The sequence below is a fragment of the Melanerpes formicivorus genome, unplaced genomic scaffold (genome assembly GCF_026170545.1).
Source record: "Melanerpes formicivorus ecotype bairdi unplaced genomic scaffold, bMelFor1.0.p_v2 SCAF_7, whole genome shotgun sequence".
In the NCBI taxonomy this organism is placed as follows: domain Eukaryota; kingdom Metazoa; phylum Chordata; class Aves; order Piciformes; family Picidae; genus Melanerpes; species Melanerpes formicivorus.
Window position 1 is genome coordinate 20696108 of NW_027142359.1, and position 25058 is coordinate 20721165.

Below are 25058 nucleotides of genomic sequence, written 5' to 3' on the forward strand. Positions count from 1 at the left end.
TTCAGGTAGGTTTTTATCACCTGTAAGGGTGATCTGTATGCATAGCTCACATTTAGATGCCTGAAGTTAGACTACAACTTTTTTAGAGCTAAACCTGTCTTTGTTTTGCTGGCAATGTGGAAAAAGCAAACCAGCCTTTCACTTGGCTCAGTAGATGAGTTGTGACTTCTCAAAGCCACAAGGTTGGGACCTTGAGCCAACCTGGTCTAGTAGGAGCTGTCCTTGTCCATGGGTAGGGGTATTGAAGCTAGATGATCTTCAATGTCCCTTTCAACCTGAACCAGTCTACGATTCTATGATACCAGTATTTTTTTTCCCAGCAGCAACACTTCTTTGATGATGAAGACAGAACAGTTCCAAGCACGCCAACTCTTGTCGTTCCACATCGTACAGATGGGTTTGCAGAAGCTATTCAGTAAGTAGACGTAAAGCACACAAAAAAAGGCATCTATTTCTTTCTGATTTTCAGTGGAATGAAAATTCAAATGAAATTAACTTGTAATTGGACTAACATGCTGAAATGTGCTAAGCAGTGTGATAGCCAACTGCATCTACAAATTAGCAGTAGTTTGGCTGAGATTTGTGATCATTATTAATTGGGTTTTTTTTGTCTCACATGTAATTTGTTCTCTTATTTTGATCAAAAAGTTGTCCTCCCTCCCTCCCTTCCTTCCTTCCTGATTCCCCCACCCCAATAATTGGAAAGTGGCAGGATTCTTTAACTCTTTCTTTTGATAGTTCCCCCCAGGTAGCTGGAGTTCCTAGATTCAGATTTGGACCCCCTGAAGACATGCCACAAACTAGCTCAAGTCACTCTGATCTTGGTCAGCTTGCATCCCAAGGAGGTAAATAGTTTCTGTGCTTCCTTTGCTGTTGGCGTTTGTTTTGAGCAAGAGGGGACTTGGGTCCCAGGAACACCTGTGCAATTCAGGCCTTGAAGAATTCTCTGTTGATAATATAGTGGTGGAGAGGAGATGTGAGAAAGTGCTGATTGCTTGGTATGCTGAAGTCCAGCTGCCCCTGAGAAGGGAGGCAAGCAAGATAAGGAGGAGGCGAGATCTGGGAAAGAGAGCAATTAGGCCGGATAGAAGAATTCCACAGAGTTGTGAAAACAATGATGTAACCTTTTAGAGAGTAACCAATAGTATGTTGCCAAGTGGGCATAATTATAGTAAACTGTATATAAGATGTGTCTGATGCTCAATAAAGTTGGATTCTGCTGATCACATTGATCGTATAGCGGCCCCTTCTTGCAACACTTTGCCATGGTTGCTAGAGTGAAAAACAGTGCAGTCAGTAAAATTCTACTTCGGGTAGTTGTTGAAGTGTGGAAATCTGCAACTCTTAAGTAATTGTCACCAGACAGAAATACTAACAGCATGGAAAGATATATCCTTCAGGTGGCTGCACTGCTATTTGTAATATTGTTTAAAAAGTAGAATGCTTCTGTAGGTAGGAGCAACTGGTTTGTGAGCCAGAGATGCTAAAATCTTATGTAGGACAAATTGCCTGTTGAGCACAAGAAATTAAAGGAATGGCTTCTGATTTCAGTTTTACTACTGATGTAGCTTTCCTTTAGTAAAGTAATAGAGGGAAACAGCAAATGCAAAGAAATCTCTGGGATATCTCCTTGCCTGCTAAGAGATACCCAGAAAATTGGTCTCTATTGTCTTTGTTGTCCTGAATCGGTCCCTTTCCCCTGCATCCCTGTCACCATGGAACAGTGTGCTGTTTTTGAAGAAAGCTGGCAGCAAAATAATGGTGTGAGGATGAAAGTAAACCAAGCAGTAGTGTTTTCATGAAGGTTTTACCGTCAAATAAATGATAATTACCTCTGGCAGTAAGTCAAAAGAGCTCAAAGTAACAAAAATGTTCATGTTTAAGTACAAATTGCTGGTTTTCACCTATTGTGCAGAGAGAAAACCAGGTATTTTTTTAGCTGCTATTTTAATCATGGAATCATAAAATTGCTTTGGTTGGAAAAGCTCTATAAAATCGAGTCCAACCATCAACCTAAGACCACCATGGCCATTAAACCATGTCCCAAAATGCCATGTCCACACGTGTCTTGAACACCTCCAGGGATGGTGACTCCACCACCTTCCCAGGGAGCCTGTTCCAATGCTTGACCAGTGTTTCAGTAAAGCAATTTTTCCTCATCTCCAACTTCCTCTGGCACAACTGCAGGCCATTTCATCTCATTCTATCACCTCATCACTGAAACTTTGTGTTGCAGGTTTAGGCATGTATGAAACCCCACTGTTCCTTGCTCATGAGGAAGAGTCAGGTGGTCGTAGCGTTCCCACCACACCATTACAAGTAGCAGCACCAGGTAAGTGTCAAAGAATTTTTGCAGGCTGAAGTAAAGGCTGCAAACCTTGATTTTCCAGGAAAGAATTCAGTTGCTGTTAGACTGCTTAAAAATATGCCAGGAGTATCCATCCAGTAGCCCCTTCCCCAACTTGCCTAAGATTTTAATGGATTTTCTGTAGGGAATTCAAACTAACTGGATGTTTATTAAACCTCTTCCCCTCTACAGTGACAGTTTTTACTGAAAGTGCATCAGCAGATGCTTCAGAGCATGCTTCTCAGTCTGTTCCAATGGTTACAACATCTACTGGCAACTTGTCTACTACTACAGAGGCTGGAACAGGGGATGATGGGGATGAAGTGTTTGCAGAGGCAGAATCTGAAGGGTAAACTAAGACTTGTTTGCTTCACTAAACTTGATGTCATGTTAGGTTTGATGATTTGTGTTCTTCCAAGTGTGTCTGTGATTCATTTCCAGTTGAACCTGTTCTGGTGGGAAGGAAAGCTCAGATGGGATTTAGTAATTTTGTGAATAATCTGACCTTCAAGTCTGAAACCAAAGATCTTCTTCAGACTATTTTTTTGTCTTTTCCCCTTCAGGCTCTTTTTTTTTTCCTTTTCCCCTTCAGGCTCTTTTTTTTTTTTCCTTTTCCCCTTCAGGCTCTTTTATTTTCCTTTTCCCCTTCAGCTTGGTTTTATTGTTTTTTGCCTCCTTCAGATTTAACACAGCTAATATAAATTCCCCTGATTTTTTGCATTGTTTTAGACTGCAGTGGGCTCTGCAGTAGTCAGATATTGAAGATAAAAGCCTTACTTTGAGGGTTTGGGTTTGTAGAATAAAAGCTAATGCATTAAAGTTTGTTAATAGAGAAAATCACTCCTTGAAAACAAGAAAATATAATTAAGTCATTCAGTTAAGGAGAAAAGATATAGCACAAGATGGAGAATAAGCAGCTCTTGAGAACCTGATAGACAAATGATTTTGTCTTCCACTTTGTAAGTGCAATTTTGAATACCATCTTTGCTAGTGTTCTTCCCCTGTTTTAAATATACACCCTCCCACATCATATAGCCTTGTTAAATTGCTTCTTTGGCCCTCTCTGAATATATGTTGAGTATGCATCTGGAGTTGAGCTTCATATCAAGGAAACCACATTGTTGTTTATCTTGAAGCTAGATAAAACTCATATTTGAAGAAGGGGGGACACAACAAAGCAGAACAAAGCTAATGAGAATGTTTTGGGAAAGACATCTGCATAGGAATCGTACTGCTTCAGGACGAGCACAGCACTTAGGTTTTTCTTCCCTCTCCCCCTTTTTTAGAATTACTTCAGAATCAGGCCTAGAAATTGACAGCCAGCAAGAAGAAGAATCTGTTCAAGCATCAGATGAGTCAGATCTTCCTTCGACTAGTCAAGATCCTCCCTCTAGTTCATCTGCAGGTATGGTTTAATTGCTGGGGTTGTTTCAATACCAGTTCATGAAGTGTGGGAACTTTCCAGGCCAGCATCATGCACTGCTGGTAGCCAAGATGCAACTCTTAGAGCAAGGTTATGCTTTGGTGCATGTATTCTAAATGGCAACCTTTTTTTTTTTGTTTTTTGTTTGTTTTTTTTCCCTTGGACTGCAGTAAACAGAGTAGGCTGTGGTGAGAATAATACTTAAAGGAGTAATAGTTCTTCATACTTTGGTGATTCTATCCATTGGTATGTTTCATGACCTGATAGTGTTGGGTTAATGGTTGGCCTTGATGATCTTAAAGGTATTTTCCAACTGAAACGATTCTATAATCCTATGTGAGATATAAGTATTTTTTAATTCGATTAAATCATTAAAGAATGAGAATTAAGTTACTACCAAGTTTCCTCTCCAATGCTCCAGGACTGGGGCAGAGTGGCTAGAAATTGCCTGGTGAAAAAGGACCTGGGAGTGTTGGTCAGAAGCCAGCTGAACAGGAACCAGGAGTGCCCAGGTGGCCAAGGTGGCCACTACCATCCTGGCCTGGATCAGCAATAGTGTGGCCAGCAGTACTAGGGCAGGGATTGTTCTCCTGTACCCAGCCCTGGTGAGGCTGCATCTTGAATGGGTTCAGTTTTGGGCCTTCGCTCTTAAGTACATTGAGGGTCTGAAATGTTTCCAGACAAGGGCAACAAAAGTGGTGAAAAGTCTGGAGAACAGGTCTTGTGAGGAGCAGCTGAGGGAACTAGGGTTGTTTAGCCTGGAGAAAGGGAGGTTGAGGGGAGACCTTATTGCTCTTTACAACTCCCTGAAAGGAGGTTGGCGTGAGGTGGGGGTCAGTCTCTTCTCTCTGGTAACAAGTGATGGGACAAGAGGAAGCAGCCTCAACTTGCCCTGGGGCAGGTTTAGGTTGGACATAAGAACAATTTCTTTCCCAAAGGGGCTGTCAAGCCCTCAAACAGGTTGCCTGGGGCAGTGGTGGATCCCCGTCCCTGAGGATGTGTAGACATGGTGCTTAGGGGCATGGTTTAGCAGCAGACTTGGTAATGTTAATCGTTGGAGTCAATGATCTTAAGGGTCTTTTCTAGCCAAAAATGATTCTGTGATTCTATGAAAGAAGTTCCAAACATAGTTGTTTTGAGGCTTTTATTAGAGAAGATGTCAATGAAATAAGGATGAACCTTCATCATTTTAAATTAAACTCTAGAGCATAATGCAGACCAAGTCATGTAAACGTTGACAGTCACAGACACCCTTCCCTGCCTTCCCTTGCTCGCAGACACCAGCAGTAACCAGCCCAAGCCATTCCGACGTGTCAGACTCCAGCCACCCACACTGAGAACTGGGGTTCGTGGCCGTCAGTTCAACAGACAGAGGGGTGAGTGTTGGGCCTTGCTTAAATCCAGGCTGTTTCAAAGTAGAGCTAGGACTTCCTTCCTGACCATCTATGAAGGCTTGCAGGCTTGCATTGGCTTGTGGAATAACACAGCATCCCTGCCTCAGGCTTCAGTGCCTTACCCAGAGAGTTCTGATTTTGGTTTAGTGTGTTGGTCTGGGCGGGTTTAGAGAGGCAAAATTCCCTCTCCTGCAGCACTTGGGTCTTATCAGCAGAGGGAATTAAACTCCAACAATAAAATTCTGTATTAAGAAAAATACTCAGGTGGATTGTACTCAATTTGGCATTATTTTAACAGTGTGGAAGACTTGATACTTCTATTGAAAGTGTTTTAAGACAAGGCCAGATGAGGCTTTGAGCAACCTGGTCTAATGGAACCTGCCCATGGCCAGGAGGTTGGAACTAAATAATCTTTAATGTCCCATCCAACTCCAACCATTCTATGAATCTGTGATTCTATGACTGAAATACAGGGATCTGGTATTTGAGAGGGGGGAAAAAAGTGCCAAGGTGGACATCGGATAGATTTCCTAGTCTATCACCATTTTTTTAGTAACCAAAGGGAAGGACTCACTGATTTCAAGTAAGAGCTCTATAATTACTCTTTCAGCACAGGGTCTGAGCTAGGTTGAGAAGTAACACCACTCTTTAAAAATCCAAGTAGCACACCTCTCTATCACCAGGCTCTAGGGAGGGTGGGGAGCTCAAATTTAACCAGAGAGGAAGCACTCCACTGCAGCAGCCATTCCTTAGAGAAGCATGAAGTATCACAGCTGATGGAAAGGGTGAAAAGGATTTCTCTTAATGCCTTTGTTTTCTTTCCCACCACAGGTGTAACTCATGCAATGGGAGGCAGAGGAGGCCTGAACAGAGGAAACATTAGTTAAAGGCTCTGTAATTACAGCTGTGTATACAAAGTGCCAGTTTGGCCGTGGTTGCTTTAGTGTCATGAAGCCAGAGCTTGAAGCAGCATTTTCTACTTAGAGTTGTGTGCACATGTTTCAATGTTTTATTAATAAAATTAGACCAAACGTCAACATTCAGACGGCATCTTTCTTTCAACTCCTCTGCTCTCCATCACTTGCTAGGACAGTTGTACCAGTCTTTGGTCACGGTCTTTCCAGTGAGAGCAGTAACAGGTCTTGCGATTCTTTTGCCAACATCCAAGCTGTAGTAGCGATCTGAAATGGAGGGAGTCAGAATTCAGTGCCTGAAACTACTCCAGTTAGTACATGGAAGGAACTCTGAGGTGAAAGCCTTCCATTTAGTTTCAATTAGGCATAACTAGCAGATACTGCATTCCATGCTCCATATAGATCTATGGAGATGAGAGGCTGTAACAAGTTTTTGTTCTTAGCTTTAGTTTTTTCCATATCCTTTTTGGTGTTTAGCTAAGTTGTACAGTACTGCTGATAATTAAATATGTCCCAAGAACAATGAGTAGTGAGGAATCTTCTTATACTGCCACAACACAATCAGACTAGAAATCAAATTAGAAACAGAATTGGGACCATGTAGAAGACTACAGAAGTGGGACCATGGGGTCTTCAAGTATGAATTGGCCTGTCTTAAAGTTAGGAATTAGACCATAGTGGTAGAGACATACTTTAGTATCCTGTGTTTGAATACAGCTAGTTCTTAGAGCTTTACTTTCTACATTATCCAGAAAATCCTGAGGAATGCTTTACATGATGCTAGGTAGGGCAAGGATCTACCCTAATCTTGCTAATCAATTATTTTTCTTCCTGTGAAGCAAAATGGTTCATGTCCCTCCCTTTTTTGTTTTATCAGAAACACCATTCTGTTGAAGCCAGTGACACAACTATTGCTGTGTTCAAGGATTTCACTTTGTCATTAATACAATTTGAGTGTCAGGATTTTTGCCACTTTCTAAGCCTGAACTCTTAGAGAAAGGCATTCTGCAGCTGGCTGGTGTGAATCATTGTACCTCATTGCTGCTAGTTGCCCTGTAACTATTTTTGTAAAAGCAACGTCTGTCAATTACAGGCAACACTTTAATTCTCAGGACTTTGTAGTAGCACTTAAAATCAGTCTTGCAAAACGACAAGTGGTAACCTCACGCTTTGGTAAGCTGAGAGCTACATGGGCTTCTTCCTTCACCTTCCCCTAGGCTTTTGAGGTAGGTAGTAACTTGTGTTAGCTTTAACTTACTGTAAGAGAAGGCATAATAATCATATCCATCTGGCTTGTTGTCATTGGGTAATGACAGGGTATAATGGATGACCTTGGGGAGCCCTCTCCAGTATGAATTCACTTTGATTTCGTTGTGCAGAACTCCTGCAAGTGAAACAAAACTCAAGTCAGGAGGCATTGCAGTGTGTCCGCTGGCATTGACTCTTGAAACCTACTGGGTTAAAAAAACTTTGCAAGTGCTGTATTTCCAAAGAATGGAACTTAATGCTGTGTTTCAGAACCTGCTGACATTGAGCTGGCTGTGTAAAAGAACCTTTAAATAAAGTTACCTGCTGGGTATGGGTTGACCCTGACAGTCTGGATAATGGTTGGCATTCTCACTGCACGTTGGAAGCGTCTGCGTATCACAATCCTTGGGACAAACGCTGGGTATCGGATGGTAACCCGCCTTCTCCTTTGACATTTCCTGGCTGGTTCTTGTTTGTACACATACTGTTGCATGTTGCCATCTAAACAGAGATTTGTTTCATTTGGTTAAAAAACAAAATCAACCCCTACCAAGCAAGATCAGCTATGAAAGTGTCACTGACATCTCTATTGCTCACAGGGAATCAAGAGCATCACTCTAATACATCTACACCTCTGGCAGTCTTTAGTTTTTTATATCCATTCCTACTTTGAGATTTAAAAAAAAAAAACCCTCTGCTCTCTAAACTCAACGTGTATTTCTAGATGTGTTACTTACAACAGGCTCACTGCAGTCAAGGTAACTGCTTTTGCTGCCATCCTGTCATCACGGAGAGGGTAAGACCATTTCCTTAGGCTGCATAAGAGGAGAGCTAGAGACCAGAAAAGCTCTGCATTTTGTAAACTTTGGCTTTTTTAATTCAAGTAACTAACAAAGCTGGTGAAGGCACAGCAAAACAGGTATTGTGAGGAGTGCCTGAGGGAACTCCAGTTGTTTAGCCCGGAGAAAAGAAGGCTGAGGGGAGAGACCTCAGTCTCTGCAAGTCCCTGAGAGGACACTGGAAGGAGGTGGGGGTTGGTCTCCTCCCAGGGAACAAGCTATAGGAGAAACCAAGCTCAAGTTGCACCAGGGGAGGTTTAGGTTGAACATTCAGCAAAATTTATTCCCCAAAAGAGTTTCCAGGCCCTGGAAAAGGCTGCTAGGGAAGTAGTGGAGGCCCTGGAGGGATTGAAAAGCTGTGTAGATGTGGTGCTGAGGGACATGGTCTAGTGCTGCAAGCATTAAATTATTCATATAACTATTTTAAAATACAAAATAAGAAAGGGGTAGGCCATTTTCATGCATAGTTATGAACCACCAAGATCAAAGCTTCTCCTTCTCTAATTAACTTGAGAGTTAAGCAGTTTTACCACTAGATAAAACGTCACTGTTTGCAGTGCTAGATTCTGTCCCCCACGGTCCTGACTATTTTTAAATGCACTTGAAGTTCTCTACACAAATTTTTAAAGCTTTAGATCCATCATACTACGACATCAGTTACGGTTTGGGATTTAAAAGAACTGCTCCTTTCAGCCAAGAGAAAGGGTGGCTTATTCCTGACTAAGGTATTTCAAGCACCGTTCGATCATCTGTGACCTTCTGAACTATAAGACTTACCTTTTTTGATAAAATAAACAGATTCTGGTCTGCTGTTGTATCTTGCCACTGGGAGGGTTGCTACTATTTTCCCACGCAGCCCTGCAAATCCATTGGCAAGAGGTTTGGGATAGCCTTGATCCATAACTCCATTCGTGAAACGCCAATATAGGGGACCCTAAGGGTTAAAAGAAAAAAAATGAGCTTGAGAGGAAATCAATTTTTGGTGTTTTGACTTCAATATAGGCATGGTAAAACTCGACTGGAACCGTTCATCCATCCAATACAAACATGAAGAAAAAAAAAAATTACAGCTTCAGCAAATACCTTCTGCAGTCTTCTGAGCCTACCTTTGAGTAGAATATGTTAGGAATGAACTGCTAAGAGTGGTTAGTGAGCAAAGCAGTTTGCCTACAAAATACACATTTTCAGGGATAGAAAATGTTGCTTGGACTTCAGGGCTGAGCAATTAATTTGGAACATCTGTATAATGAATTGTGTGCATTCGTTATCTCTCAGGAAGGGAAATGTATTAGAAACAAGGGCAACAGCAAGCCATGGTAAAGGACACGTGTTTTAAAGAGTTGGAAGTATGCTGAAGTGAGGTTTGTGTAAATATCACTCAATGATCTGTTTTCTGTCAGTGCTTGGTCTCCTGCCCCATTACAGGGGAAAAACAACTGAATTCAGCTTTTTTCTGATAGGATGAGGTTGTGGATGCCCCCTCCCTGGAGGCGTCCAAGGCCAGGTTGGATGTGACCTTGAGCAACCTGGTCTAGTGGAAGGTGTCCCTGCCTGTGGCAGAGGGCTTGGAACTAAATGATTATTAAGGTCCCTTCCACCCCAAATCATTTTATGAATCAGGAAAGACAGACAAGGTGAGAACGGGGTTGAGACACTGAACTTTGCCCCCAGAGTTCCAAATCCACCTCACTAAAATTGCCATTTGTCCTGTAAAATAAACAGCTCTGCCCCAAGGCTTCCCTTCGGGGCTGCACGGCAAAACCTGCCCCTTTCTTCAGGCTGCTCTGCCCCACGGCCCTCTCACCCGCCCCCGCTCGCGGCCCACCTTGATGAAGAAGGTCTTGCCGTCGCAGTTGCACCTGGAGAAGACCGAATCGATGGGGGAAGGGATGCCCCAGCCCTCGCTGATCCGGCGGGGGTTGGTGGTCGGCGGGCTGCGGCCATTGAGCAGCCAGTAGTAGTGACCTGGGAGGCGAGATGGGACGCGGTGAAACGCCTGTGGACCGTCCGACCGACGGGAGGACAGACAGACAGACGCGGGGACAGAAGTCCGGGAAACGCGAGGCCCCCTACCCACCTTCCCGCGCTCCCGCCCTCAGGGCACGGCTGAGGCGGCTCGTGCCCTACGGCGCGGCGGGGCGGGCGGGGAGGCCGCAAAAGGTAGGGAGCGCGTCGGGCTGGGGAGGCCACCGGGAGTAGGGCGGCGGGGAAGAGGAGGAGAAGCGGGCCTGGGGCTGGCATACCTACCTCGAAAGACGGCCAGAGTGCCATTGGGCAGGGCCACCATGCCGTCTGCCGGCTTCCCGTTGCACAGGTCCTTCTCGTCCCTCATCGCTGCAGAACAAAAGTGCCTTGGGTTTGTTTCACAGAAACGGCGTTATCCCCCTCAGCCCACCACCGGTGGCACTACGGCCCTTAAACGTCATACAGAGGGTTTCATTGAACATTTGAGGCATATTCTTGGCAAATCCTGATCTCACGTTGTGGTGGGTTGAAAATTGCCCCCAACATTAAAGGTTTTAAAGGCATGGCCTAAAACTGCCACAGGCGCTGTGCTGCCAGGAGTGCAGGACCAGCCACTGCATCACCAGGTATGGACAACCTCGTTCATTGCTTATCCAAGCACCTGTACTGCAGAAAAAGACTTATAAAATCCATTGTATATTGCATCCATAACTTAATTTCTTCACCTGATGTTTCTTCAAGCTGCTCTACTGAGTGTCCTCCCTCCTTCTCATGTCTTGAAAAAAATTACTTTCAGTTAAATATAAAGGAAAGGTGAATCTGTTTGGGACAAAAATCCAAGTATTTTCCATCTAAGAACCCTGTTGGGATTTTCTCCCTCTCCAAAATATCTCTCCATATATAACTGAAAAAAATCATAGTGTCAAAGTATCAGTTAGGGTTGGAAGGGACCACAAGGATCATCTAGTTCCAACCCCCCTGCCATGGGCAGGGACACCCCACACTAGATCAGGCTGGACAGAGCCTCATCCAGCCTGCCCTTAAACACCTCCAGGGACGGGGCCTCGACCACCTCCCTGGACAACACATTCCAGGGTTTCACCACTCTCATGGTGAAGAACTTCCTCCTCACATCCAGCCCGAATCTCCCCACCTCCAGCTTCATTCCATTCCTCCTAGTCCTATCACTACCTGAGATCCTGAGAAGTCCCTCCCCAGCCTTCTTGTAGGCCCCCTTCAGATACTGGAAGGCCACAATTAGGTCACCTCGGAGCCTTCTCTTTTGCATACTGAACAGCCCCAACTCCTTCAGTCTGTCCTCGTAGGAGAGGTGCTCCAGCCCTCTGATCATCCTTGTGGCTCTTCTCTGGACACATTCCAGCACCTCCATATCCCTCTTGTAATAGGGGCTCCAGAACTGGACACAGTACTCCAGGTGGGGTCTCACCAGGGCTGAGTAGAGGGGGAGGATCACCTCCCTTGACCTGCTGGCCACACTTCTCCTGATGCAGCCCAGGATCTGATTGGCTTTCCAGGCTGCAAGTGCACACTAAGAGCTCATGTTGAGCTTCTTGTCCCCCAAGTCTCTCTCCTCCAGGCTGCTTTCCAGCCAGTCATTGCCCAAAACTTGCAAGAACTTGCCCGGAAATGCCCAAGAACTTGCAGGCTGTATCTGATCCAAATGAATTGCGAGGGCAGGAAAAATATTGTGGCACAGAGGAAAAAGAATAGAAGGAAAAAGAACTGTTTTTGTCTGTCTGATATTTTTTGTATCTGACTACAAAATGCCTGGTTAGGTGCCATGAGTAATGGTAGGTACTTGACTCCCTAGCCACTGTTTTCAGGGGACTTTACATTTTTTTTTTGTTAGTGATTTTTCTGTTTGTATTTTCTACATCACTTACAACAAATTATTTTCACCAGCACCCACTATTGAAGCAAGGTCATGCTCTAAAGCACATGGAGAATTTCATTAACACCACAACTGAAAACTGAGGTATTCAGGAATATTCGGAACCATGGTTCTGGTTGACCGCTGGGGCCAGACAGAAAGGTCTTCCATGACCTTCCCTCATATATTTTGTTGTGTTCTGGGGTGAAGTTACCGGTGGTTTTGTACCTACTGGGATGCAATTACCTTGTGTTTCTCCCGTCAGAATTGGCAAGTCGGCAGTTTCTGTTAGAGGCTGGTTGTTTATCTCCGGCTCTTTTACTGGCAGAGTTTCAGGGCTGGCTGGCTGAGGCTCCTCTCTCGTGTCACCAATCTCCTGGAAATGTATAGTTGGCTTGGATGTCCCATTAGAAACAAGGAACATTTCTTCTATTGTGTCTTTTTTATCTCTTGCAGTGGTCACTTGGGTAGCTGTAGTTTCCTCTCCTCTCTCAGTAGCAGAGGCTTTTTCAGTGGCGCCTTCTATTTCTTTCGCAGATGTAACGCTGGTTTCTTTATTGGTTGTTACCTCTTTTCTACCAGCTGTTGTTGTCTCTACAACAACACATACAGTATTTGTGCCCTCTTTAGCTGTTGTAGTTTCTTTAGCTTCCGTAGTTGTGTCTCTGGGTTTAGATGGTGAATCTGTTTTGGCAGTTGTTGGCAACAGAGTGGGCTTGGCCAAGGGAGTTGTGGCTGCTGTGGTGGTTATTACAGTTGCTGTTCCCACAGTGTGCTCTTCTTTAGCTGTTGTCTCTTTTGATGTGGAGGTCTTGTCCTGCTCAGCTGTGGTTGTTTCTTCTTCTGCAGCTGTTGTTGAAGTCTTTTTGTCAATGGTAGTTGCTTCTGATTCAGCCATTGTAGTGACAACTGGTTTAGCTGTTGTCCCCAGAGTTACAGTGGTAGTTTGGTCTTTCCTAGTTGCTGATGTGAAAATGTCTTTAAGCACAGTAGTTTTTTCTTTCTTGGTTGTTGTAACCTCTTTATTCAAGGTGGTTGTTTCTGCTGTAGTTGTTGACTTTTCAGTTAGAGAAGAAGTAACAGTTTCAGTTGTCTCTTCAGGTTTGGGGGGTGTGGGAGCGTCAGGCTTGGTTGTTGGTGCCTCTGGGGTTGTCTCTTCAGGTTTAGGAGTGGTGGGAGCGTCAGGCTTGGTTGTTGGTGCCTCTGGGGTTGTCTCTTCCGGTTTAGGAGTGGTGGGAGCGTCAGGCTTGGTTGTTGGTGCCTCTGGGGTTGTCTCTTCCGGTTTAGGAGTGGTGGGAGCGTCAGGCTTGGTTGTTGGTGCCTCTGGGGTTGTCTCTTCTGGTTTGGGGGTGGTGGGAGAATCTTCTGGAGCCTCTGGGGTTGTCTCCTCGGGTTTGGGAGTGGTGGGAGAATCTGCTTGTGGTGCCTCTGGGGTTGTCTCCTCGGGTTCAGGGGTGGTGGGAGAATCTGCTTGTGGTGCCTCTGGAGTTGTCTCCTCAGGTTTGGGGGTAGTGGGAGAATCTTCTGGAGCCTCTGGGGTTGTCTCCTTGGGTTCAGGGGTGGTGGGAGAATCTGCTTGTGGTGCCTCTGGAGTTGTCTCCTCAGGTTTGGGGGTGGTGGGAGAATCTTCTTCTGGTGCCTCTGTGGCCTCTGGGGTTGTCTCCTCAGGTTTGGGGGTGGTGGGAGAATCTTCTGGAGCCTCTGGGGTTGTCTCCTCGGGTTTGGGAGTGGTGGGAGAATCTGCTTGTGGTGCCTCTGGGGTTGTCTCCTCAGGTTTGGGGGTGGTGGGAGAATCTTCTGGAGCCCCTGGGGTTGTCTCCTCAGGTTTGGGGGTAGTGGGAGAATCTTCTGGAGCCTCTGGGGTTGTCTCCTCAGGTTTGGGGGTAGTGGGAGAATCTTCTGGAGCCTCTGGGGTTGTCTCCTCAGGTTTGGGGGTAGTGGGAGAATCTTCTGGAGCCTCTGGGGTTGTCTCCTCGGGTTCAGGGGTGGTGGGAGAATCTGCTTGTGGTGCCTCTGGAGTTGTCTCCTCAGGTTTGGGGGTGGTGGGAGAATCTTCTTCTGGTGCCTCTGTGGCCTCTGGGGTTGCCTCCTCAGGTTTGGGGGTGGTGGGAGAATCTTCTGGAGCCTCTGGGGTTGTCTCCTCGGGTTTGGGAGTGGTGGGAGAATCTGCTTGTGGTGCCTCTGGAGTTGTCTCCTCAGGTTTGGGGGTGGTGGGAGAATCTTCTTCTGGCGCCTCTGTGGCCTCTGGGGTTGTCTCCTCAGGTTTGGGGGTGGTGGGAGAATCTTCTTCTGGTGCCTCTGTGGCCTCTGGGGTTGTCTCCTCAGGTTCAGGGGTGGTGGGAGACTCTTCTTCTGGTGCCTCTGTGGCCTCTGGGGTTGCCTCCTCAGGTTTGGGGGTGGTGGGAGAATCTTCTGGAGCCTCTGGGGTTGTCTCCTCGGGTTTGGGAGTGGTGGGAGAATCTGCTTGTGGTGCCTCTGGAGTTGTCTCCTCAGGTTTGGGGGTGGTGGGAGAATCTTCTTCTGGCGCCTCTGTGGCCTCTGGGGTTGTCTCCTCAGGTTTGGGGGTGGTGGGAGAATCTTCTTCTGGTGCCTCTGTGGCCTCTGGGGTTGTCTCCTCAGGTTCAGGGGTGGTGGGAGGCTCTTCTTCTGGTGCCTCTGTGGCCTCTGGGGTTGCCTCCTCAGGTTTGGGGGTGGTGGGAGAATCTTCTGGATCCTCTGGGGTTGTCTCCTCGGGTTTGGGAGTGGTGGGAGAATCTGCTTGTGGTGCCTCTGGAGTTGTCTCCTCAGGTTTGGGGGTAGTGGGAGAATCTTCTGGAGCCTCTGGGGTTGTCTCCTCAGGTTCAGGGGTGGTGGGAGAATCTGCTTGTGGTGCCTCTGGAGTTGTCTCCTCAGGTTTGGGGGTGGTGGGAGAATCTTCTTCTGGTGCCTCTGTGGCCTCTGGAGATGTCTCCTCAGGTTTGGGGGTGGTGGGAGAATCTTCTGGTGCCTCTGTGGCCTCTGGGGTTGTTTCTTCAGGTTTGGGGGTGGTGGGAGAGTCCTCTTCTGGTGCCTCTGTGGCCTCTGGGGTTGTCTCCTCAGGTCTGGGGGTAGTGGGAGAATCTTCTTCTGGTGCCTCTGTGGCCTCTGGGGTTGTCTCCTCAGGTTTGGGGGTGGTGGGAGAATCTTCTTCTGGTGCCTCTGTGGCCTCTGGGGTTGTCTCCTCAGGTACAGGGGTGGTGGGAGAATCTTCTTCTGGTGCCTCTGTGTCTTCAGGAGTTGTCTCCTCAGGTTCAGGCATGGTGGGAGAATCTTCTTCTGGTGCCTCTGTGGCCTCTGGGGTTGTCTCCTCAGGTTCAGGGGTGGTTGGAGAATCTTCTTCTGGTGCCTCTGTGGCCTCTGGGGTTGTCTCCTCAGGTTCAGGGGTGGTTGGAGAATCTTCTTCTGGTGCCTCTGTGGCCTCTGGGGTTGTCTCCTCAGGTTCAGGGGTGGTGGGAGAATCTTCTTCTGGTGCCTCTGTGGCCTCTGGGGTTGTCTCCTCAGGTTCAGGGGTGGTTGGAGAATCTTCTTCTGGTGCCTCTGTGGCCTCTGGGGTTGTCTCCTCAGGTTCAGGGGTGGTGGGAGAATCTTCTTCTGGTGCCTCTGTGGCCTCTGGGGTTGTCTCCTCAGGTTCAGGGGTGGTGGGAGAATCTTCTTCTGGTGCCTCTGTGGCCTCTGGGGTTGTCTCCTCAGGTTCAGGGGTGGTTGGAGAATCTTCTTCTGGTGCCTTTGTGGTTGTCTCCTCAGGTTCAGGGGTGGTGGGAGAATCTTCTTCTGGTGCCTCTGTGGCCTCTGGGGTTGTCTCCTCAGGTTCAGGGGTGGTGGGAGAATCTTCTTCTGGTGCCTCTGTGTCTTCAGGAGTTGTCTCCTCAGGTTCAGGGGTGGTGGGAGAATCTTCTTCTGGTGCCTCTGTGGCCTCTGGGGTTGTCTCCTCAGGTTCAGGGGTGGTGGGAGAATCTTCTTCTGGTGCCTCTGTGGCCTCTGGGGTTGTCTCCTCAGGTTCAGGGGTGGTTGGAGAATCTTCTTCTGGTGCCTCTGTGGCCTCTGGGGTTGTCTCCTCAGGTTCAGGGGTGGTGGGAGAATCTTCTTCTGGTGCCTCTGTGTCTTCAGGAGTTGTCTCCTCAGGTTCAGGGGTGGTTGGAGAATCTTCTTCTGGTGCCTCTGTGGCCTCTGGGGTTGTCTCCTCAGGTTCAGGGGTGGTTGGAGAATCTTCTTCTGGTGCCTCTGTGGCCTCTGGGGTTGTCTCCTCAGGTTCAGAGGTGGTGGGAGGTTCTGCTTCAGTTGTTGGTGCCTCTGTGTCTTCAGGAGTTGTGTCTTCAGGTTTGGGGGTGGTGGGTGAGTCTGCTTCAGTCGTTGGTGCCTCTGTTGTTGTAGGTGGATCTGTTGGAGCTATAGTGGTCTCTGCTGTAGTTGTGGAAAGAAACAGACATAAAGATATTGTGTGGTAGTGTCTGCACTTATTGCATGTGAATTTATTACCATCAGCTGCTTGTCTTTCAAGGAGTTGGGTGTATTGTGTTTGCTTTAAGACTTTCTGTGTGAAATTGCACTTAATTAGCGCCAAAGTGGCTGAAACACTTAAACTGGCAGAAAAATTCCAGGCTCTGTGGAAACCTGAGTGAGCTTGATAAATGGGTAGTCTGTGGAATTCCCTATTTGTCCAAAGATCAGTAACTGGAAAGTGCTGGCCTGGGTAAGGTGTGCATCCGTTCTGACTGCAGGGGCTTTGCAGTAGCTTAGCTAAAGTTTTACAAGTCATTTTGCCAGCCTGTACCTCGCTAAGTGCAGCACAGCAGGATTTAGGCTGCTGTTGGGAGGTGAGGCCCTGTGCTGTTTCCATCCTTTATCATAGAAGGTGAACCTCACTAGTCCTAGTAAGACTTTCTCAATCTCTTGTTTAGATCCATTCCTCTGACCTTAATGTTAGTGTAGCTTGTATGATGCCCTAGCCTTGAACAGAGGTAGGGAAATGGGAGGAAAGGAGTACAGACACCTGCCTGCATCTCCTACTGTTGCTTTACCTCTCAACTAGACTTGGTTGCCCAAGGTCTCATCCACCCTGGCCTTGAACACCTCCAGGAAGGGTACATCCAGAACCACTCTGGGCAACCTATTCCAGAGTCTCACCACCTTTGTACTGAAAAACTTCTTCCTAAGATCCAGTCTAAACTTGTTCTCCCTCAGCTTCAAACCATTCCCACTTGTCCTGTCACTAGACACCTTATGGAAAGTCCCTCTGTAGGATCCCTTCAGGTACTGAAAGGCAGTTCTAAGGTCTCCCTGGAATCTTCTCCAGGCTGAACAATCCAATCTCCCTCAGTCTATCTTCAATCTAAAAGTCTAAACAAATCTGAGATGTTGTTGATGGTCATGGCTTGATGACTGTAGCAGCACCCATGCAGTGTCCCTCCCAGCAGAGTGGAGTGTGAGAAATAACTCCTGTGTAAATCTGTTACAGAAAGAGTGCATGAGCAGGCTAGTACAGAACAGGTTTTTCCTCCCACCCAGTACATCTGAAGCACCACAAGCCAAGTGGCATCCTGCTAATGGTAATCTGAATGTCCTTAATTTGTTTCTTTTAAACCACTCTATTGATTGTTTTGGTGATAGGAGGTTGCCACAGCAGGAAGGTTAGTACTCCAAGATTCAAATAATTTTAAAATAATGTTTGAATATTGGCCAAAATTGGTCTCATTTCATTCTTATTGCTTCAGACTTCAAGTTCAAACTGATCTCTTGAGTTATCACTCTCAACTGCTAGACAGAACACAGGACAGGCACACAGGAAGGCAACAGAATGAATAAGTGATGTATTTTCTGAAGCTGCATGAGGCCTGGCTAGACGAAAGCCAGAGAAACCTGCTAAGAGACTTTCCTCTCTTGGTCCTGCCAGTTCAGCACTGCCCCAGAACACAACACCCTTCCTGTTCTAGCCGTGGACTTGGTCCAAAACTGTCGATGGAGCATAACATGTTTTTGGAAGATGTTTGAAAACCCAAGGGGAGACATCCCCACACTGCAACATCTGTTCTGAGTGACCTCTTCACAGTCAGTGTCCTGAGGTCTAGGTGAGGTCATTAGTTTATAAACCAGTTCCAAGCCTGGTAACTGTCTGGTAATGTCTCACATTGCCTTTCTATTTCCAGAGCAGGAAAATGGTCTTGAATGTTCCTTCAGGTAACACCCATCCTGTTTCATTCATATACTGTCCTACCTTCGTCCTCTGGTGGCTTCTCCTCATCTTTGGATGACCTTTTAGATGTTGATTTGTTTTCTGGAGGAGTTGGTGATGGCTTTGGTGTGTGTGCTGAAAAAAAAAGAAAACCATCTGTTAACAGGAGGCTTCACAAGTGCCTGGTGCCAGCTGTAGAAGAAGAAAGCAATTACATTTCAGTGACTGACTTCCATATAAATTTCAGTTTCTTCCTATCCACATGATTTTTTACAGGAGTATTCAGGGGAAAATGAGCACAAATCCCCTTTGGATCCATTTGGATCATCACAGAGGGGAGAAATATTCTTCCCAGAAGGTTGAGGTGAAGCATTGTTTTCTAACAGCAGTTCTGAGATGGGAAAAACATGCATTCAGAGTGCTGTGTTCTGCAAACCTGTCTAACAGTTTTTGTCACCTAGTATTTATTATTAAGGATGACTTGGGACTAGCTTGCTGTAGTAGATCTCTGAGAGTTGTCCTATTATCCTAGCGCTTACTTTGGTAATCTCCTGAAGGCTTAATTTTCTTGGCATTCTTGAATCATAGATTTGGTTTGGTTGGAAAAGACCTGTATGATCATGAAGCTCAACCATTCTCTAACTCTGCCAAGGCTGGTGCTCAACTGTGGCCCTCGGCACCACATCTCTGTACTCTTTAAACACCTCCAGGAATGGGGATTTAACCACCACCCTGGGAAGCCTGTTCCATTGTTTGAGAATGCTATTCCAGTGAAGTTTCTTCTAGTGTCCAACCTAAACCTCCCCTGGTACAACTTGAGGTAGTATCCTCTCATCATATCACTTGCTGCTAGGGAGAAGACACTGACCCCCTCCTCCATCATCCAACTTTTCCAGGTGCCTCTGTAGAATCTTCCTACCCTCAAGCAGATGAAGATTCTTTCCCAACTTAGCATCATCTACAAGCTTAGTGAGGATGTACTTGATCCCTAGAGATACAATAGCTCTACCCAAGTGATCATTTTTGAGAGACATCTTGGAAGCGATAGTTTCCTTGAAGGAGACACAGGCCATGAACTAAAGAAATAACACAAGGTCTAAGCATTAAGTAAACTCCTGGTATGCTGAATTTTAGGAAAAACTGGTGATTTGTGTTTGGATTTCCCCACCTGAATCATAGAATCATAGAATGGCTTAGGTTGGAAAGGACCATCTACTGCCACTCCTCTGCCATGGACAGAGACACCTCTCAACTGGATTTGGTTGCCCAAGGCCTCATCCAGCCTGACCTTAAACATCTCCAGGGAAGTTTTTTGCATCCAGTAAGAGCTAGAAAATACTTTTTAATGAATTGTTGGGTCAAGTTGTAAAACCGGAAGTGAGATTCCTTCCCACCCTTGTAGAAGGATCTTGTTAGTTGTGAAGAAAGTGATGGAGCTCAGAGAACCTGTAGAACTGATTTTGATCTATCTAAAGGAGCAAATGCTAGAGGTCTGTACAATCAGCTTTTTACAGAAGGGAAGTGACTTCTGTCTCATAAGGTGATGCCCATGTTGTCAAAGCATTTACTTTTCATAGCAAGCTGGTAGTCAAAGTAAGGTTGGGTGTTGGACTATATCCCAAAGATTTTATTGAGAAAGAGAGAAATTATTTGTTGAATTGAATCACTTTGAGAGCTGAATCAGCTTTCAGAGGAGTCAGAAGTGGGGGGGAAATACATTTGACATGTGTTAACTCTGTGCATGTGTATTCAGGGAACACAGGGCTTCTGGAGGGTAGGAGAGAGAGAATTGCTCTCTAGGTAGCCATTATAAACTTAGCTTCACTATACAGAAGAAAACATGCATGAGATGCAGAAACAGCAGAGTTATCCCTGGAGGTTTAACATGTTCTTCAGTGCCTCACACACAGACAAAATACTAACATATTGACTACAGCAGGAGGCAAGCTTGGGGGATTTTTATTGTTGAGGGTTTTTTGGTTTTTTTTGACAGAAAGTAGTAGTAAAGCTAAGTAACTAAAATATCAGAAGAAACTCTCTAAGATAAGAGCGATTGCTTAACTTCTCAGTCAGAAAGTGCTGAATGCAGGGTCTATTTCAGTATTGATTACTGTGCAGCTGAGCTGCAAACCTCATCTGTTCTACCAGCACTCAAGGACTGGGAGTGGTTGGTGAAGTGAACCAAGTGATAATCCATAACTCATCTTGTTTGTTCAACTGCTTACTTTGGAAGTTGGCTGCCTTGGAGGTTGTCTGGTCTGTGAACAGAGTGACGTGGTGCCAAGCAATGGCTGCCAAGTGTGCTCACAGGAATCAATTTAGGAATGTAAGCGGCAGAAAATTTAAGGATGTGACAAAATGAAACTTTCTGTGGGGGTTTACTAGACTAGAATTCAAGTGTGAGCCTCATCAAAGCTAAAGTGAGGGTGAAACTGCACCTCCTGATCTTTACCTTTGTGCTTGATTAATGAACAGGTTGACTAACCACCAGGTTCTGCAGCGACAGACACAATACATACAAGCAACTGTTGGTCATTGCAATTCTTCCCCAAAGTGAATTTGCAGCCCAAAGGTTAAATGTGCATTTCCTTAAAGTTCTCTTGCTGCAGCGTGAATGTGTAACTGCTTCAAACCAGGCTGATCCTACCGTCCCTCCCTCTTGCCATTCTAGGACAGTTTTCTGTGCTGGGCGCTCTTCTCAGTTTGGATTTGGGCTGTAAATGGCTCCAGAGATAGAGACTCTACTACCTCGCTGGGCAGCCTGGTCCAGTGCTCTACCATCCTCAAAAGAACTAAGTTCCTCTTCATGTTTAGGTGGATCTTCCTATGTTCAAATTTGTGTCCTGTCACTGGGCACCACTGAAATAAGATTGGTCCCATCCTCGTAACGCTCACCCTTTAGGTATTGATCAGCATTGGTAAGATCCCCTCTCAGTCTTCTCTTGTCCAGACTAAAAAGCCCCAAGTCCCTCAGCCTTTCTTCATTAAGAGAGATGTTCAAGACCCCTTATCATCTTTGGAGCCCTTTGCTAGTACCCTCTCAAGCAGTTCCCTGCCCCTCTTGAACTGGGGACCCCAGAACTGGACACAGGACTTGAGATGAGACCTTTACCAGGACAGAGTAGATGGGGAGGAGAACCACCCTCAAACTGCTGGCCACACTCTTCTTGGTGCATCTTAGGATGCCATTGGCTTTCTTGGCCATGAGGGCACATTTCTGGGTGTAATCATCCTGTTGTCTGCCAGCACTCCCGGGTCTTTTTCTACAGAGCTACTTTCCAGCGGGTCAGCTCCCAAATTATACTGATCCATGGGGTTATTCCTCCCTAGGTGCACTTGCTGATCTTCACGAGGTTCCCCTCTGCCCAGCTCTTCAGCCCATCCAGGTCTTGACAGGTGGCAGCACAGCCTGACAGGGTGTCAGCTGCCTCTCCCAGTTTGGTGTCATCAGCAAACTTGCTGAGGGTCCTCTCTGTCCCTTCATCCAGGTCTTGATGAATGACTGGACCCAGTACTGACCCCTGGGGTACACCACTAGTTACAGACTTCCAGCCAGACTCTGCCACTGACTGCAACCCTCTGAGCTCTATCTTGCAGTCGGTTTTCAATCCCCCATGTTCTCTGATAACCCAAATCATCTCTATTTAAATCTAGAGAAAATACAGCACTGAAGACATTTCTTACCCTCTTTGCAGTATTTGGTGTAGTCCGGGCAGCATTTGCCATACCTCTCGCAGTCTGCATCACAGTCACACTCCCTTCCTCTTTCAAAGGCTTCAAAGCAACGTCCTTCACAGGAGAGTGCTGTGTAGGGCAGAACAAGAGAAGTCAGTATTTCTGGCTGGCTCATGTTTAACACTGGGACCTTTCTACAGTGAAGCCATTTGCTTGAGCCGATGTAAAGAACAGCTTCATAGACCCAGGTGGTTGTTCTGGGCTGATCCAGAACTTGAATTGGATCAGGCTGTGAACCAGAGCTGCACTTTGCCATTCCAACATTGTGAGACCATATGGAATTTAGAGCGGAATAAAACATGATCTCAGTGTTCACTTTAGCTAGGTCCCATCACAGAAGAGTTCCATTTCCCTAATGGAACAGCAGTTAACCAAAGAGATTTGCATAACTGCTATTTAAATATTGAATTGTCAGTCATCTGAAAGCATCTGCATAACTGCTATTGAAATATTCAATTATCGGTTATCCAAAGAGATTTGCATAACTGCTATTTAAATGTGAAATATTCACTATTTCAATTCTAAACTGGGCTTTCATAGAAGGTGCTCATCAGGGTACCACTTTGTAGCCAGGGTGATGTCTGCCAAAGTACTTCTGAAAAATCATTTCCCCAAATAGGTCATGACCTGGTGCCCTCTGGGCGAGCAGCGCCACTTAATCGTGTAAGTGAGTTAATGTAGTCACACAGAATGGCTGGTTTTGAAAAGTTATCCCGATCTATTGAATACAGTTCTTAAATTGTGAGTACTAAAGGACTATCTACTCATTTAGTATTAAGGGACTTGAACATCTATCCATTGAAGAAAGACTGAGAGACCTGGGGCTGTTTAGTCTGGAGAAGAGAAGGTTTGGGGGGGTGGGGGGCATGTCTTATCAATGTCTGTAAATATCTGGGTGGTGAGTGTCAAGATAAAGGTACCAGGCTGTGTTCAGTGGTGCCCAGTGATAGGACAAGGAACAATGAGTACAAGCTGGAACACAAGGAAGTTCCACCTCAACATAAGGAGAAAGTTTTTTAGCGTGAGGGTGCTGGAGCCCTGCAGCAGGCTGCTCAAGGAGGTTGTGGAGTCGCCTCTGGAGACTTTCAAAACCCACCCGGATGTGTTCCTGTGTGTCCTGCCCTAGGTGATCCTGCTTTGGCAGGGGGGGTTGGACTCAATGATCTTTAGACGTGTCTTCCAACCCCTGACATTCTATGATTCTGTGATCTACCATGTTTTTCCCTGACTAATAACCACATACATTTATTTATTGGTTAACTCTTGACTATTTCAGTCACTACAGTACTTCTGTTTTATATAAAAAATGACCAAATGGTTGCAGATGTCATCAAAGCACTGTTGCTCTATTGTTCAAAGACAAAATTTGGTCCTAAACTTTTATTAAATGTTATCTAGATGCCAGGATAACTTTAGAGTCTGGCCCACTATAAATAGCCAACAATTAAAATGCCTCAGGATGCACTTTCAGGTATGAAAAATGCTGATGTCCTCTCACAGATCAAAATCACAATGGGAAAACTGAAGTGCAAGTGCTGTGTCTGCAGTTTGAACAGCACTCAGCCTAAGAAGAAGTCTTAGCTTGCACCTGTGATCTCACTACAACCACAGTGTAATATAACAGACTGCAGTTACCTAAACCACTGATATTTTTTGCGTTAGTGATTCAAGAGGAAATATATTCATTACTCTCTGTAGAACAGTTTGAGAGACCTGTATTTGTTTATATGATACAATTTTGCAGAGAAATAAAGGCTGTAAGATAATACTCATGCAACCATCTCTTCCTTCAAACTTTGGTCATGGTTCTGATCCAGAGCCAATTTCTGTCCATGGAAGGACACCCTCTGACTTTGGATTAGACCCTACAGCCTTTACACATTTTAAATTTGCATTGCAATGTCCCAGAATTTCTTTGTGGAAAACCTTAAATTCACTTTTACTTTTTACATAAGAAACAAACAGGTACAGTACAAAGGCCCTAAGGAGAAGAAAGAAAGCAGCAGATAAACCATTTCCCCCTCCTCTTGCCTGGACCTACTCTTCTGAAAAGCAAATCCTTTTCTCAGTGACAGTTGTGGATACAGTTTTAATTTGAGTGGATTGTGAGGTTAACACTGTGGTTTTGGCAAGGGAGAACAAAACATGTATGAGAGGAGAACAAGGACAAAGCCAACTAAGAGACATTCAGAGGAGAGACAGTAGTATGGTAGTGGGTTGAAGCAAACAGGATGGGGGAAGTCTTGCTGACAGGAGCTGGCTGCATTTGGGAACTTACCCTGTGTGCAGACTTTCTTGTAGTCAGAGCAGCACTCCATGAAGCGATGACAGCTAGAATCACACTGGCAGTCATGCTGTCTAGAATACCCTGTCCCACATCTCCCTGTACAGCTTGATGATAAATCTAAAATCACACAACACTGCTGTAAACATTTCCAAAACAAAAGGCCACAGAAGGAAATGCTGAATGATGAAGCAGTAAGATCAATCTTTTTTTCTTACAGATTGCCATTTCCTCACTGGGTGCTGTGGAAACTGGGGGCCTGGTGAAACCCCTCCTAAAGGCATCAGAGGTTTGCTGTTAGCTAGCCTGAGGACCAGCAGCAGCACACGCTCAGGTTAGAGGGGTGTTCTGCTGAGGACAACTTGTTTCTCTTGTTTCAGGGACTAATGTTTTAGGTATTAATTAATGATAGTTCAGCACTATGACCATAGAAGCTCTGGCATCCAGATGAGTCTGTGCTGATATATGAGCCAGGCACTAGCTTGTTTTGCAGACTACTTCTCTATCTTGATTCAACCTAGGTATGGTCATAGATTTGTGTCTGCACAACTCTACCTGACAGACCCATTAGGTCTCTCTGACTTTTGATAAGGTTCTTTGAAATAACCAAATAGAATCAGTTTAACTTGCACACTGGTGTGCACTGTCCTAATAAATACAGGTCCCAGAGCCATTTTTACTGGAAGTTTTCAAAATCTACCTGTCCTCTGCATTGTTTGTTTTGGCTTTTTTCACCAAGGTCAGCTTTGATATCAACTCTGAAGTTAGGAATAGTCATGATCTAGATCTGCAATCTTCTATAAAGTGCTTTCTGGTTTTTAATTAGGGGAA

At 45.7% G+C, this 25058-nt stretch overlaps 2 protein-coding genes across 3 annotated transcripts in view; one reads left to right on the forward strand and one right to left on the reverse strand.

Annotated features, from left to right (window-relative positions):
* Positions 1–6201, forward strand: part of TPR (translocated promoter region, nuclear basket protein) — a 53372-nt gene extending 47171 nt beyond the window's left edge. Inside the window, exons 45-51 of one of the 2 annotated variants that reach the window (XM_068141311.1) lie at positions 321–415; positions 739–845; positions 2237–2332; positions 2540–2696; positions 3634–3752; positions 5048–5146; positions 5996–6201. In XM_068141311.1, the coding sequence (XP_067997412.1) occupies positions 321–415; positions 739–845; positions 2237–2332; positions 2540–2696; positions 3634–3752; positions 5048–5146; positions 5996–6051 (729 nt within the window). In that variant the 3' untranslated portion in view covers positions 6052–6201. The remainder of the gene's footprint in view (positions 1–320; positions 416–738; positions 846–2236; positions 2333–2539; positions 2697–3633; positions 3753–5047; positions 5147–5995) is intronic. The other variant, XM_068141312.1, reaches the window with a different exon arrangement.
* Positions 6202–6241: 40 nt separating this feature from the next.
* PRG4 (proteoglycan 4) lies at positions 6242–24321 on the reverse strand. The gene is made up of 10 exons (XM_068141652.1): positions 24222–24321; positions 21893–22012; positions 18251–18343; positions 12268–16440; positions 10413–10499; positions 9991–10130; positions 8943–9099; positions 7648–7827; positions 7337–7462; positions 6242–6345 (listed from the first exon to the last, which is right to left on the reverse strand). Exons 1-10 carry the CDS (start codon positions 24259–24261, stop codon positions 6242–6244), a joined length of 5220 nt encoding a protein of 1739 aa, XP_067997753.1. The 5' UTR covers positions 24262–24321.
* Between the last annotated feature and the right edge of the window lie 737 nt (positions 24322–25058).

Coding starts and splice junctions, on each gene's coding strand:
- PRG4 (XM_068141652.1), bottom strand. CDS start 24,261: ATGGAGTGCTGCTCTGACTACAAGAAAGTCTGCACACAGG. Junction 18,344..21,892: donor CACCAAATACTGCAAAGAGG/GTAAGAAATGTC, acceptor TTTTTTTTTCAG/CACACACACCAAAGCCATCA. Junction 10,500..12,267: donor TCTGACGGGAGAAACACAAG/GTAATTGCATCC, acceptor TTTGTTCTGCAG/CGATGAGGGACGAGAAGGAC.